This window comes from Blennius ocellaris, assembly GCF_963422515.1.
Source record: "Blennius ocellaris genome assembly, chromosome: 6".
Classification (NCBI taxonomy): domain Eukaryota; kingdom Metazoa; phylum Chordata; class Actinopteri; order Blenniiformes; family Blenniidae; genus Blennius; species Blennius ocellaris.
Window position 1 is genome coordinate 8660598 of NC_137655.1, and position 13366 is coordinate 8673963.

The following is a 13366-nucleotide window of genomic DNA, read 5'->3' on the forward strand; positions in this document are numbered from 1 at the left end:
ATATTAAAACCAACAAAGAGGATGAAAAGTGCTTTAAGCACTATTCAGATGTGAAGCACCAATATGTATTATTTGTCTTTGTGTGAATGTTGGATTTCTCGCTCGGCGTGTGTTTATTATGTGTGTGTGTTTCCGTGTGATTGTCACACTCACTCGACTGTGTCCTCCCAGCTGCACCAGTGTCCTTGATCCAGCTCCTGCATGTCCAGCCTGAACTTGGCCAGGCAGAACTCCTCGATGGCGTATTCGTAGTGGGGTCCGCATCCGAGCACTGACACACATGCAGACACTGCTGTGAGAGGAGAGGGCGAGACAGAGAGTTAGCGCACAGCAAAATCTGATTTAAAAAAAAAAAAAAAACGAAGAAAAATGTCAAAAAGTCCTGGAAATATCATGGTGACAGTGAAGAGAAACACTCAGTGGTCATAGATTTTCTCATTTTAGATTTTTATAGTTTTAAAAAGTACACTATTTCCTCTCCACTTGGCACAAAAATTCCATCTGCTGCCACGCTCTGTCAAAAACAGACATGTGGTATCGTTGTGGGGCTTTCTCACTCACATACTCTATCTGAACCGCCACAATTAATTGTCTGACCATAACTTCCACAAAATCACTGCTCTGAAGCCACGTCTTCTTAAAAGAAATATGTAAACATGCACATCAGAACCTCACAATTTTCAGGCACCACAGAGGGAAGGAAAAGAGACCACATACCCACGCCCACGCACACACACACACACACACACACACACACACACACACACACACACACACACACACACACACACACACACACACACACACACACACACACACACACACACACTTACATAAAGTATTTCCTGTACTTCCTGGCCCTACCATAACCTTACCAGCAGTGTGGAAATCACTAGTTTCATTACTTCTAGGGACTTTACATTGACTGATATTTATTTAATGATTTACTATAATCATAACTACTACTTCCTTACTCCCAAATTCAGTCCGACTATGAATCATGATGTTATTTAGAAGTTACTCAGAAGATATGTATATACATCATAGGTACTTGAGTTGTGTTCGAGTCCCCATAAGGTGAAAGTGTCGTCAAGTTTAGGCCCAAGCAACGTCAGTAAAACACACACAAGAACACTTGCACATGCACACACACACATACAGGAGACACAGTGTACCTTTCGAACAAGAACATTTCTCTTAAGTTCTTGATGAATATTTCCTCTTCTGTCAGTGTGCTTTGGCTGGTTGGAAAGTACACTTCGACACAATAACTGCAGGACCGAGTGTGCCACTAAAGCACACACCGTTATGAGCTGCTCCTACCCTCAGAAGAAGTAAATTGCTGTGGTTCAACCAGCTTAGTGACCATATCAGATGACCATTTGTGCCAGATGATGCACCGTGATGACTTTGAAAGAATAATTTGAAATTTTTTGGAAAATACAAAGTTATCTGCTTACTGGAAGTTTGGTGAAAGGACCGTTTCTGTCTACGAAATATGGTAACTTTTCTGGTAGTAAAATCAAAGCTCTGTCGAAGTTTGGAAAATATTCTCGAGCAATGTCTTTTAAAAAGTCACTTTTTTCTATCTTTGTGTCGACTCCCAGGGACAAAAAGTTCCACTTAGGAGTCCACTTAGGTCTTGTTAAGTTTCACTTAGGAGAGGACAAAAAGAGCTTGATTAAAGTGATAAAAAAGTTTTTTTTTTTTTAAACCTTCTCGATGGAATGAGTCCTGTGACCAGCCCTGTGTTAATTCAGGGAGTCAAATGCATGCAAATGTGTTTCGTCAAAGTTGCTGTCGTCAAAGAAACGCATAGATAAGAAGAAGAGGAGGAGGAGGGAAGAGGTAAAATGAGGTCAACTAGAGTCATGTTGAGAGGGTGGATTATGGAAAGGACCATAAATCCACACCAATACTAAAGAAAACTGTTGAATTAAAAAAAAAAGTAATGTGTATGGATTTACTTAAAATTGTGATTAATTGCAGCTGTGTAGTCTCTATAGTTCCAGATGTGACATTCGATGTGTCTTATTAACTTCTGATTTTATTTATTTTTTAATTGTCAAAGATACGATTTTCTGGCAAAATAGCAAAAATGTCCATTTATAAAACTTACTGACGAGGTGAATTCAGGTTAAATGATGGAAACCAGGGGACACAGACAGTCACACACAGACACAGATTATTTAACACAGAGAGGCAACACGTTTCACATAAACAATGCTTTTCTCTCAGAAACTGAGTCAGACTATATGATGAAGAATGACAACTGTTTTCATTGTACTGTTCTATGGATCTATTACAAAAACATCAATAAAAACTAGTGGCCTGCCATGAAAACTACTGTGTAATTGCCTTCTGAACATGAAACTTTCCCCAAACGAAAAACAAAACAATTTCCAGTCAATGCTTTCAATGCAAACATGATTCAATACTTTAGTATGAGTGGGTCAATTTGAGAAATGCTGTTCGAAAGAAATGTTATTGCAGTCGTTACTGAAGTCGGAGTGATTTTAAATGAGGTTTGTCATTGCTGGAACAGAACACAGAGGCACACGAGAACATTGCGTGTTCTCAGAATCCCCCCAATCAACCACGTCAAACAACAAAAGACTGAACCTATTTTCATTTAAGTATCAACCTAAAGACAGAGAGACAGTGAAACAAGTGAGCGCCGAACGAGACGATGGGTAAGAGACAAAGCTTTATTTGAAACTAAATGTGATAAAGCACGTCATCAAAATGCATGTTATGACACTCACTGTGTGTCCTTAGTAAATTTGTGGATATATTGTTTTGGAGTTCAGTAAACAGCAGACAGCAGACCCCACAAGATCTGAAACAAATAACTTGTTTATATGCATCCAAAAACTCTTTCTTGTGCTGGAAAGATAGATGAAAAGGCTTATTTATAGTCTGCAGAGCACCAATCAAAGCCTGCGATCAAACAGCCGCCTCAAGTGAGCATCTTTGGGAGATGAATGGCGAACATGAACAGGAAATAAAAAAGAAAGATAGTGTTATTCTTTTGCCGTCCCTGTGAATGAGTGGACTTTGGTAACCGAACAACAAAGCAGAGCATCAACTTCCAAAGCGACCTGTTCTGCCTGTGTTCTGATCTGTCGGCCTGTTTGGCTCCACTTGTAAAAAAAAAGTTTGGAAGGTTGAGGAAAGATGAAACGCTAATCTGCACAAACTCTGCAGCCTCCCACTCTCTCACTTTCCACTTCAGAGCGGAAGGGCCACACTCCCCCCAGAGCACACAATGGCGGTTTCCACTGGGCAAGATTCCTGTGTTGCAAACGTATCCAACATATACGTCATTCTTAAGGATATGCAGGCCCAGGTTCATCTAAAGGCCGCTATTATTTTCCTGATGACATGATCCTTGTTTGAACATCCAGAGCGCTTTATCGCATAAATGATCGTCTCTGTATACACAGACTGAGCAGTAAGGCTTGCTCCTCTGAATAAAGACCAGACTTCCATCCCAGGAGACATCAGCAGCAGATTAATACAGTTTTAAGTAACAGATAACTCTACGGAGGTCACAGTGATTTGACCTTTGAACCAAAATAGTGCCGGTTGAATCGATCCGTGCAACATAGCAGAAATGTCTGTTGGAGGGTCAATTCTTGTGTGAAGAGATTCATATTTCACTCAATAAGAAGATTTCAAGAAGCAGAAGATTTTGATGAAACAGTAAGTTCTTGAAAGGTGATCTTGCAGCCTTTGTACATTTGTATTTTAATTGTTCCAAAATGGAGCCGAGGCTCTAAGAGGTGCATCGTGGATCAGTGGTTAGCACAGCGAGAAGGTCAAGAGTTCAAGAACCGGCCGGGCCTTTCTGTGTGGAGTTTGCATGTTCTACCTGTGTGTGTGTGTGTGTGTGTGTGTGTGTGTATGTGTGTGTGTGTTTCAATAATCACAATCAATCAATATGTTATGCACAAGTTGTTTTATTATAAGCCTGATGTTTCAATAGCATGTTGTTATTGTTGAAAATGGGACAAAAATAAAGCAGCTGCTTCCGCTGTTTGAAGTCATACCGAGAAATCCCTGAGTGGCTGCAGGGCTCAGAGGTCAACTCTGAATATTCACATGATAAATACATTCCATGTGAGCATGCTGAATGAAGTCTGCTAATAATGGTTTGGATATATGCAAGTTTATTTGGAAGAAAGCCTGAACGAGACGCATTATTCCATAATTAGGAAATCGGTCCCTGTTATACAATAAAGATATCTATTCTGTGGAGATGAGAAGAAAAAACACTCTCAGCTGACATGCTGTAAAATTGCAATAGATTACAGAGTGTGTGCTTGATGTCACATTTCAGCCTAAAAGTGGTGGAGTCTTACTGTGATCACTTCAATTTAAATTTTCCTTAGCAGTTGTTTGGGTGAAAGCTTAGCCGACGGTTCTAGGAGTGAGAGGGCGGCTGCTTCACGGTCAAACCCTTTAAATCGCATTGTCCTTAAACAAAAACACAGTGGCTCAGTGTTAGTGTAGCTTCAGATGGCTCTGTGTTCCTGGCTGCAAGGAAACTGCAAACCTATCGCTCAGTTGCAATGGAAAAACACAACTTCTATCTCGTCATTGTACCTGTAACTTTAGAAAAGGTCGCAGTGAAAAATCCCCAACTGTGGAGGGAATACGTTTTCTTTTTTTTTCTTTTTTTCTGCTCATGAGCGACTTGTCTGGTCGCTGAAACCCGTATCTGCTCCCCAAATCAATTTAATTTTGCTGACGGTCACGGAGAGGCAGTACATGATGAATCTAGAGGAAAGGTCATGATTGACTGAGGGTTAACACATTTCCACCTGCAACCACGTATTGATTTGTGAAGCAGCAGCTAAAAATGACGACACCTGTTACTCCGTACATCTGTGCTGCCTTTTTCTACCTCCACCTGTGAGAAGGGAGTTTGGAGGTATGCAGCATCTTCTAATACTTGTTGGCTGTGCTAATTCATTTATAAATCCATTTTTGTATGTTTTGCATTTACACAATCTCCATCCATCCATCCATCCATCCATCCATCCACCCATTGTGGACTACATAAGATATTTCTTTGTTCTTCTTTTCCCACAGTTTTGACTTTGTGACACTTTATGTCTCATATTGCTTTTTTTTCTTCTTCTTCAACAAATTCCGATTTACTTTACCTTTCATAAACTTCCTCCACCTATAAGTTCAACTTCCGGTTTTCACAATTTCATTCTGTGCTTGCGGGCTGCTGGAGCATTGAGACCAAAAGAGCATGCAAAAGCTACAGATTCAAATTTGAATGTTTATGTTTGTACATGATGTCCCTCATGGTATCAGATTGTATCAAAAGTACAATGTATTGTGCATTATCATGCAATTTAGCACTATGTTTTTAATCCCTTCAACCCACATTTGAAGCAGTGACTGAAAATTGCTCCTTGAAATTAATTGCAGATTAATTTTTGAAGTGATGCAGTGAAGCACTTCCTCCACTCATGTACAAATTCATCATTTCTATGTTGGACAAGTGAAGTGAATCCATTGTCTGTGATGGTACCCGGAACAACGGGACATGTGGGGTTCTCTGACGAGAGGTTTGAGACGCCAATTGCCAAAACCGCAAAGTAAAATTAATCCAATGGAAAGGATGAGCATGTGTGAGAGGAATTAAAGTATTTCATATTCTTAACCCCTTCAGATTAAGATTCTTAATTTATTGCTTTATTGTATTTATTTCTTTGTAAAGCTTTAATGTGTTGATTTAATTTATTTGTAAAGCACTCCTGTCTGAATAGTGCCAAATAACCTTGCCTTACTGATTGGGAATTTCTGTTTCTTTTGTTAGAAGACGTAAAAATTAAAAGATACTTTTACGAAAGGATAAAAGCGTCATAACCTGAAATTACATCTTCATGTCTACTGTGACTGCGATAATGACTAAAAATCATACTGTGCTCTGTAACAGAATAAAGCATAAAATGCTAGAAACTCAGGAATAAGTCTCAGGATTTGTACGAAATCAAAGAAAATCATATGAGATGGCTGATCAGCGCTCATACATTTGCACTTAAAATGAGTGCTGCGAAAAGAATACAGCAGATAACAAGAATAAGTTCTAAATTTAGCAGGGCCGTATGAAATGGATGACACTTGACAGAGTGTTTCCGCGCTGTAATGGATCCTATTGTTGTACTATTCTGCATTAAATGGTGACACGAGAGCTCTCTGGAAAGTCTCCTTCCTATATAGTTCCGTATATCCTAGAAGCCATGTAAACCAAAGAGAGTATCTTCTGCCCACGGTCCAATTTTAACCAGTGAGTATTTCCAAGTAGTTAAATAACAAAGTAGAAGAGAGAACTTGAGATGCTATATCTGTTGTGGCATTCTGTTTAGTCAGGGGTTGTTTTTCTCATGAATTCCTAACACGTTCTGCAGCTGTATCAGACAGTAATCCACACAGCACCAGGGGCTGAAGAGCAGAGAGAAGCACGTTTCTGAGAGGAAAATGCTAATTTTAGCATACGGCTTGATGATTCCTTGATGGAGCAGATTGAGGGTAATTTGAAAAGTTTCAAGACAAGCCTCCACATCAGAAATCTTTGGTCTCCCATGACTGGAAGAAAGGACGTGGAGTCTGGAGATTTATCAAGGGAATTTTCCCACATTCTTCTACAATCCACCAATATTCCCTCCAATTACTTTATACTTTCCCTCCAAATCCCATTTCCATCTCAAGCATTTATAAATCCCCTGCCAGCAATTGCCTAGGTTCTCTCCTCTCAAGTTGATTAAGATCGCAAAGAAGCTGAGACCCATCTGAACTCTTATCTAATCCTGTGATGATTAACAAGTCAGCTGTATAACTGCCTGTTGCAAATAATTGGCTCCCTCTGTTCTCCAGTCAAAGAGGGTCAAAGAAGTAGAATTTCACTCAAGAAATTTTAGAACACATGATCTTTCCTACTCATTCCAGATCACAACTTTCTGATCAAGACGGAGTATGTTTGATCTGTCCATTGAGTCAAAACACCAAACACTGTATCTCTCTGAAAGGATTTCAACATGAGATTCAACATTTGTTTGTTGATATTTTACAATTAGACTCTATGTTGCCCCTGGGCTAGAATAACTTTGACTGTTATAATTATTCATAGAGTCTTAAAAACCTTTCGGGAAAAGAGGCATGCTGGGAAAAGGCATTGAATTAAAGGAATGGTGTTGTTGATGACAGTTGTTGTGACAGAGTGGTCACAACAATGGATCCAAACTGAAAAGTTGTTGAATCTGACACCACAGAGCTGAGTCATGGATGGAACAGTGTCTGAAATCGCAGCTCATGTCTCCTCCTTCCAGTGCGAACGTGACAAACACCCCAGTGAGACAAGGCAAGATGGTTTGTGTCAGAAGCGAACGTTAAGCAGCCAGATCAGAAACGAAGCAGCTTCCTACTCTGAGCCACTGCTTCTCTCACAATCCTCATTTTCTCACCGGTGATTTATGGAAAAGGAGCCTGTCATCTTTGGCCTTTGATCGGAGTTATTTTTGACCGCCGCTGCCCTATCGCCCCATTGAGCATCACAACTCCCACTTCTTTGCCTTTTGAACACATTGTACTTATGAATCATTTCAGTTTACACAGTTGTAGAGGACAAGAGAGTGAAAAAAATGGATGTATTTGCTTCTCTTCCCACCTATATGACAGCTCCATTTAGATTCTGTAAGCTGCAGAGATTCTGATGCATATTTTAAAAACCCACACATTTCAGCTCTTCCTGTGAAAAAAACAAAAAAAAAACAACCTGGTGTGTTTGACATTCACAGAGAGGAAAGTTTGGGCACATTGGCTGATAAGGATTAGCCAATTAGACCTGGGCTTGGTTTTCACAACATTTCACGTGAAAATGCATCCTTTAGCATTTTCGTTTCAGAAAACTTTCGTATGGTGCGCCAGAAGTGTGGTTGAGTCTGTTTACCATAGTTTGGTTTACCATACCAAAGTGTTGTTTTTGTACACTCGCCTGTTTCTCTTGTCTCCCCATTATCTTCATCTTTGCTGCAGCTGACTGTAACTTTTCTTTGAAAGACTGAGAGAAATTGGTGTTTTTCTTATTTGTAGCCAGCCTGAATGGGCAAAATTACATACACTTCATTTCCTCCTCCACTCCTTGCTAAAGCAGCCCTCTGCTCTACGTCTAGATCAGGCTATATAAAGAGAAGCAGAACTAATTTATTCACAGCCGCATAAAAAAACCATGTACTTGAACGGTGAGATGGAGTTTTTTTGGCCTCGGGGTCAAAGTGATGAGAACACAGACAGCAAATTCAAGCAGATGTTCCTCATTAAAAAAAACATTTCTTCTGTTGCTCTAAATTAGATGCAACAAATATGCAAAGTGAGGCGGTGTCTCACAGTATTCAGAAGGAAGGAACGAGGAATGGCTGCTGAACAGTGAGTCATCTCAAGGACTGTATGGTCATTTTGTACCCTCATTTATCAACATGTTGATCAGCTGTCCTGTTTTCTTACCTCTTATTGTCCTTTCCCAGTCCAAATAAAAATCTCTCTGTTTATGTTATTTGAATATGCAAAAAGTCATGAGATGGCTCTCTTGCTTTTTGCAATATACAAATAAACAATGTCCGATTGAAATGGAAATACAGCAAGCTGTGGTTGTTCTTCAACATCAAAAATATATAATCTACAAATTTAAAAATGTAAAAAATGTGCTGGAAGTAATGATTTAATATAAAGAGTGAAGGGAACGACTGTGAATCAGAATGCATGCATTTGATAAATGTATTTTTAAAATGAACTTCGCTCTACACTATTTAAATGATAATTGCAATTCATTTGAATTAATTTTTTGACCTTCCTTAAATTGCCACGTTAAGAAACTATTACAAGCTGCAGAGAAGACAGACGGAAGCAGCATGTCTGAGTGACTGTTATGCTACATTATGGCTAAATGTTTGTTGTGCCTCCATTTAACTACTAAACATGGCAGTTTTATTGTTTTTGTCTACAATTATGCCGCATTTATAGTACATTTAGTAAACATGCGTGCCTTTCACAATAGATAATGGGAGGGAAAAAAGCTCTGTTAGAGATGTGTGGCAGTATATATATATACACACACACACACACACACACACACACACACACACACACACACACACACACACACACACACACACACACACACACACACACACACACACACACACACACACACACACACACACATATGTATAACATTTTGAATTTTTTTTTTTTTTGTGAATCGAGATAAACAAGTATTTCAGCCATGAAGAAGCTTCCTGGAACAAGATGGGATAACAATGATCAGTTCTACAATAAATGTGCCTCAGGCACACCGTGCTACATTTTTCTCGTTGTTCAGCGGTTGTTATCATTTGTAATGAAGGTGGAGGTTCTGTCTGTGAGCTGAGAGTTGGTCCAGCGCCGTCTCATTGGCCTATTAAGTGCTCTTCAGCACATGTGGAGAGTGTTGCTGGCGCTCTTTTCAAACACCCAGTTTGAGACACTTGTGGGACTTTTCTGCACTCATCTACAGTTCAGGCTGCACTAATGACACTCAAAATGTAATGTATCTTTCTCTGTCTGGATTTGTCTTTTATATATGTTTATTATAGTAGAACTTTGAATGTATAACCATTATATTTAGATCCACAGACAAGATTTTGTTCCTTGCTTTATCTGCTGCCAATAACCAAGTGATCTTCAATCTTTACATCACTACTTTTGATCCACTTTATATTTCCAGAACAAGTTGATCACTGTTCAGCCACCAGTCTCGACTTTGGGTGGGGAAATATTTGCTTGACATAGAGGTTTTTCACCAGCATGATTGTTTTTGTGGGTTTTTTTTACTCGATTTTTGAGAAGCAAGCTTATCCAAAAAAAAAACCAAAATACTGGTATTTTCTGTTTGTGTGAATATGTACACGTGTGTGAGAGGGAGGGAAACAGAGAGAGAGCCAAGATATTAGATTAACATAAACAAACATAAATAGTCCTACAGCTAGAAAAATGGGGAAATCTGCTTAATAGCCTCATTAGTTTGATTTATAAATCTAATAATTATGTTTGTTTATTTTTTTTATTTTTTTTTATTTTTTGTGCATAGATTAAGCAATCAAAGTGTACCTAACACATTTCCAAAAATGAGTCCAATGTCTTTGAATTTTGTCATGACTTCAGTGTATTTATGAAGTGGGCTCTGAATGAAATAAAACAAATGGAAGAGTACTACATGCATTAAAATTGTTCTGATGACTTCATCGGTTGCCTCAGAAATTGCTCAACAGTTCTCCTTCAACATAAATTAGTTGCTGAAAGCAACAGTCAAATGTCAGAGTTATTTTTTCCATCTGCTAGCTACAGATGGAAACACAAATTCAAAATGTCAACCCTGGAAGTCTATTTACATGCCGCTGAGAGGTCTGTAATTTCACCTTCCAATTCATGTCTTCTTTTTTTTTTTTTTTTACCCCTTTCTCAAAGCTGATTACTGAGTGAGGTACCGATATGTATACAAATCAGCTGTTTATCACAGTTGGATGGCAATGATCTGGACGGGAGTGAGTCATTCAGACTTGTTGTTTTTCTCCCGATGTATGTGATGAAGTAGCGGAGAGGAACGCCGCTAGCTCCACATCAGCTGCTGTCACGACGAGGAGCGACAGCTTCACCTCCAGCCTCGTCACGCACGCTCACAAATTAGAGTCTTCCTCCACCTCAACCGTCTGTGGGCCTAATCAGACAGCCGGTGAGCCAGGGGGTAAATTCCTCTCTCTAAGCTCGCAACATCCCCCGCAGGTATCCGCGTAATTAATTTGAAAGACACAGCTAAAGAAGAATGACTCCCTTCAAAGAACTTTCGGAATCACTGCAGCCTCCGATCTGGCAATCAATGACGGCGACTTCAGTGTTTGTGTAACACAAAGGAGCTGGATACATCATGGAGATACCTGGTTTGGCCAACCACTGGACAGAGTACTTTAGATTTTAACATTTGATAATTAATCAAAAAGTGCTTTTCGAAGTTGAAAACCCTTGTCAGCTTTTTTCCTCAACTTCAGACTGAAGCTGTTTTTCTGCTACTTTCGGTATAAATTAGCCCCAATAAAGCACACAGTGCTACAGTTGATTTTTTTTCTTTTTAGACACAGGGTACAGCCGAATCAGCTGCATAGACAATATTTTAACCATCCATCTGTCTTCGATGTCCAATCCATCCAACTTAGGAGAAGTGCGCGCTGGTCCTAGAAGAAGAAACATTCCACATGCTTTTCATGTTTTTCTGTTACAAAACACCTGAATTTAATACATTTGTCATCATGATGCTCTCCAGGACCAAATAGTGCCCATCCCTGCAACAAAGCATCATTGAACAGGATTCACTCATACAGCCATAAGACTACATTCGTGTTTGCAGGTAGCATGCGCATGCCACATAACGCCGCAGCAAGGATGGTGTGGAGACGAGTCCTAGCACAAAAAGCCAATGAAACTAACATTTTACTAACACTTTGACATCCACCCAGGCAAGTCAGACACAAAAACTGAAAACTCAAACCCACCACGAGTGTTTATAAAAACGTGTTGCGAAATGCAGAAGCCAGATACTTCAAGGTCGCTGGTTGCACACACATAATACACATCAGCAGAATACAAGAAAAAAAGACACCAAGGAGGAGTAAAACTAGTCGCAAAGTGAGCTGCTGAGGTCTGTTCGAAACTTCTAAATGTGCTGCTGCCGCCATTTTTTCCTCCACACTGTGCAGTAATGAGAGGGAACAGGTTCAAGGAAAACTACATTGGTTGACCACATCATTCCCAGATACACTTGTTTGATTTCTACACAACCTTCAGGAGAAACCAGGGATACACTTTTGTCCTTATTTTGAGGTTTTTAATACAGGCAGCAAATGCTGCGACTTCGAAACACCCTGTATGCGTGTCCTGAAGCTTATTGTCAAGAATAGAAGAAAAAAAATTGTAGAAAGACAAGACAATGTCAAAACAGATGCAAAACAAAGTGAGATAACTTCAGTACTTCATTCTGAACAGTCAGCATATTCTCCTGGGACTTTTATAGTTGAGACTCGCCAGGAATAACAATTCAACTTGGCCGTACAAATGTTTGTTTACTCACCATTGTTCATGTTTAGACCATATTTTTTTCACTTGGGGACATTTCTGTGAAGAGTTTGCATGTTCACCTTTGTGTGTAGGAGTGATATTGTCTCCCTCAATCCCAACACTTGGTGGAGGTTAACTGGCGACTCCTGTCTCTGCTGTGTATCCTGTCTGAGTCTACTGGGATCGGCTCCAGCATCCAGTACAAGGTGGATGAAGTAGTACAAATGATGGGTAAATGGAGGCTTCCTAACCTGCAGTTCTGATCCCCTTTGACTAAGAATTTTGGTTTGTTGCACTGTAAATCATCCAAATCTCACCATGAACTTGTAGCATCATGCAACTCTGTGACTGTTTTCCACCAAGTGTGAAAACACAAAATCTGAGCAGGTAATTTTCACTTTGTTAGTGAAGAATTTTTTTTAAACTGATGAAATAGTAAATTAATACACTAATACACACAAAAAAAAGAAGTTGCTGATGTTCAATGTGATTAGAAAGTCACTGCCTTGAAGGTATGTGAAGAGTGGCATTTCAAGTAGAGTGTGTAGACTAAGAGCTGAGCATCATGATAAGCTGGAACTGATAGTCCCTGGCCATACCATGATTATTTATTTCCCAGCATGAGACTGGACAAGAAGGTAAAATGATGAGTGACAGGACGCTTTATCCCATAATGATCAGAGGAGGTAAATGAGATTTTTGTCACTGGGATTAGACCTGAAGGATTATTACTTATTCTATTTAACACCACTTTAATTGGATTTATAATTGATTTGGTAGTCAATGAAGGCTGGAGAGGGTGTGAGGGGGGGGGGGGGGGGGCATTGCTGCAGTGTAGCTGGTTTAAATCTCGAGCAGTTTGTAATGCTGCCAACAGAAATATGTTCACACCTGACAAGTGGCATCATTGGGAGAGTTCATTATCACATTATCGAAAGGCTACATGAGGAAGATGAAGAAAGCTAAGTGTTAAAAATGTTGGAAAAAAGAAATATGGTGGCAATGGTGTAATTTTTCTTGTTTCATGCAAAGGTATAATTGCGCATTTGTGACATCTTTGTTGAAAAAGCACCATAAGTGAGCTAAAAGACCAAGTGGGCTAAAATTAAATACAATAACTGAGAAATTTTCAATTTTAGCAGCTGGTATTATTTTCTCCAAAGCTGTATTTTAAGTATCTACCCTCTGAGAAAATGCTTGGTAA

At 39.5% G+C, this 13366-nt stretch overlaps 1 protein-coding gene across 1 annotated transcript in view; it reads right to left on the bottom strand.

The window, feature by feature from the left end:
• The window catches only part of ramp1 (receptor activity modifying protein 1), a 58360-nt gene that overhangs the window by 21307 nt on the left and 23687 nt on the right, over positions 1–13366 (bottom strand). The window contains exon 2 of the mRNA XM_080498654.1: positions 154–292. Within this exon, the coding sequence (XP_080354780.1) occupies positions 154–292 (139 nt within the window). The remainder of the gene's footprint in view (positions 1–153; positions 293–13366) is intronic.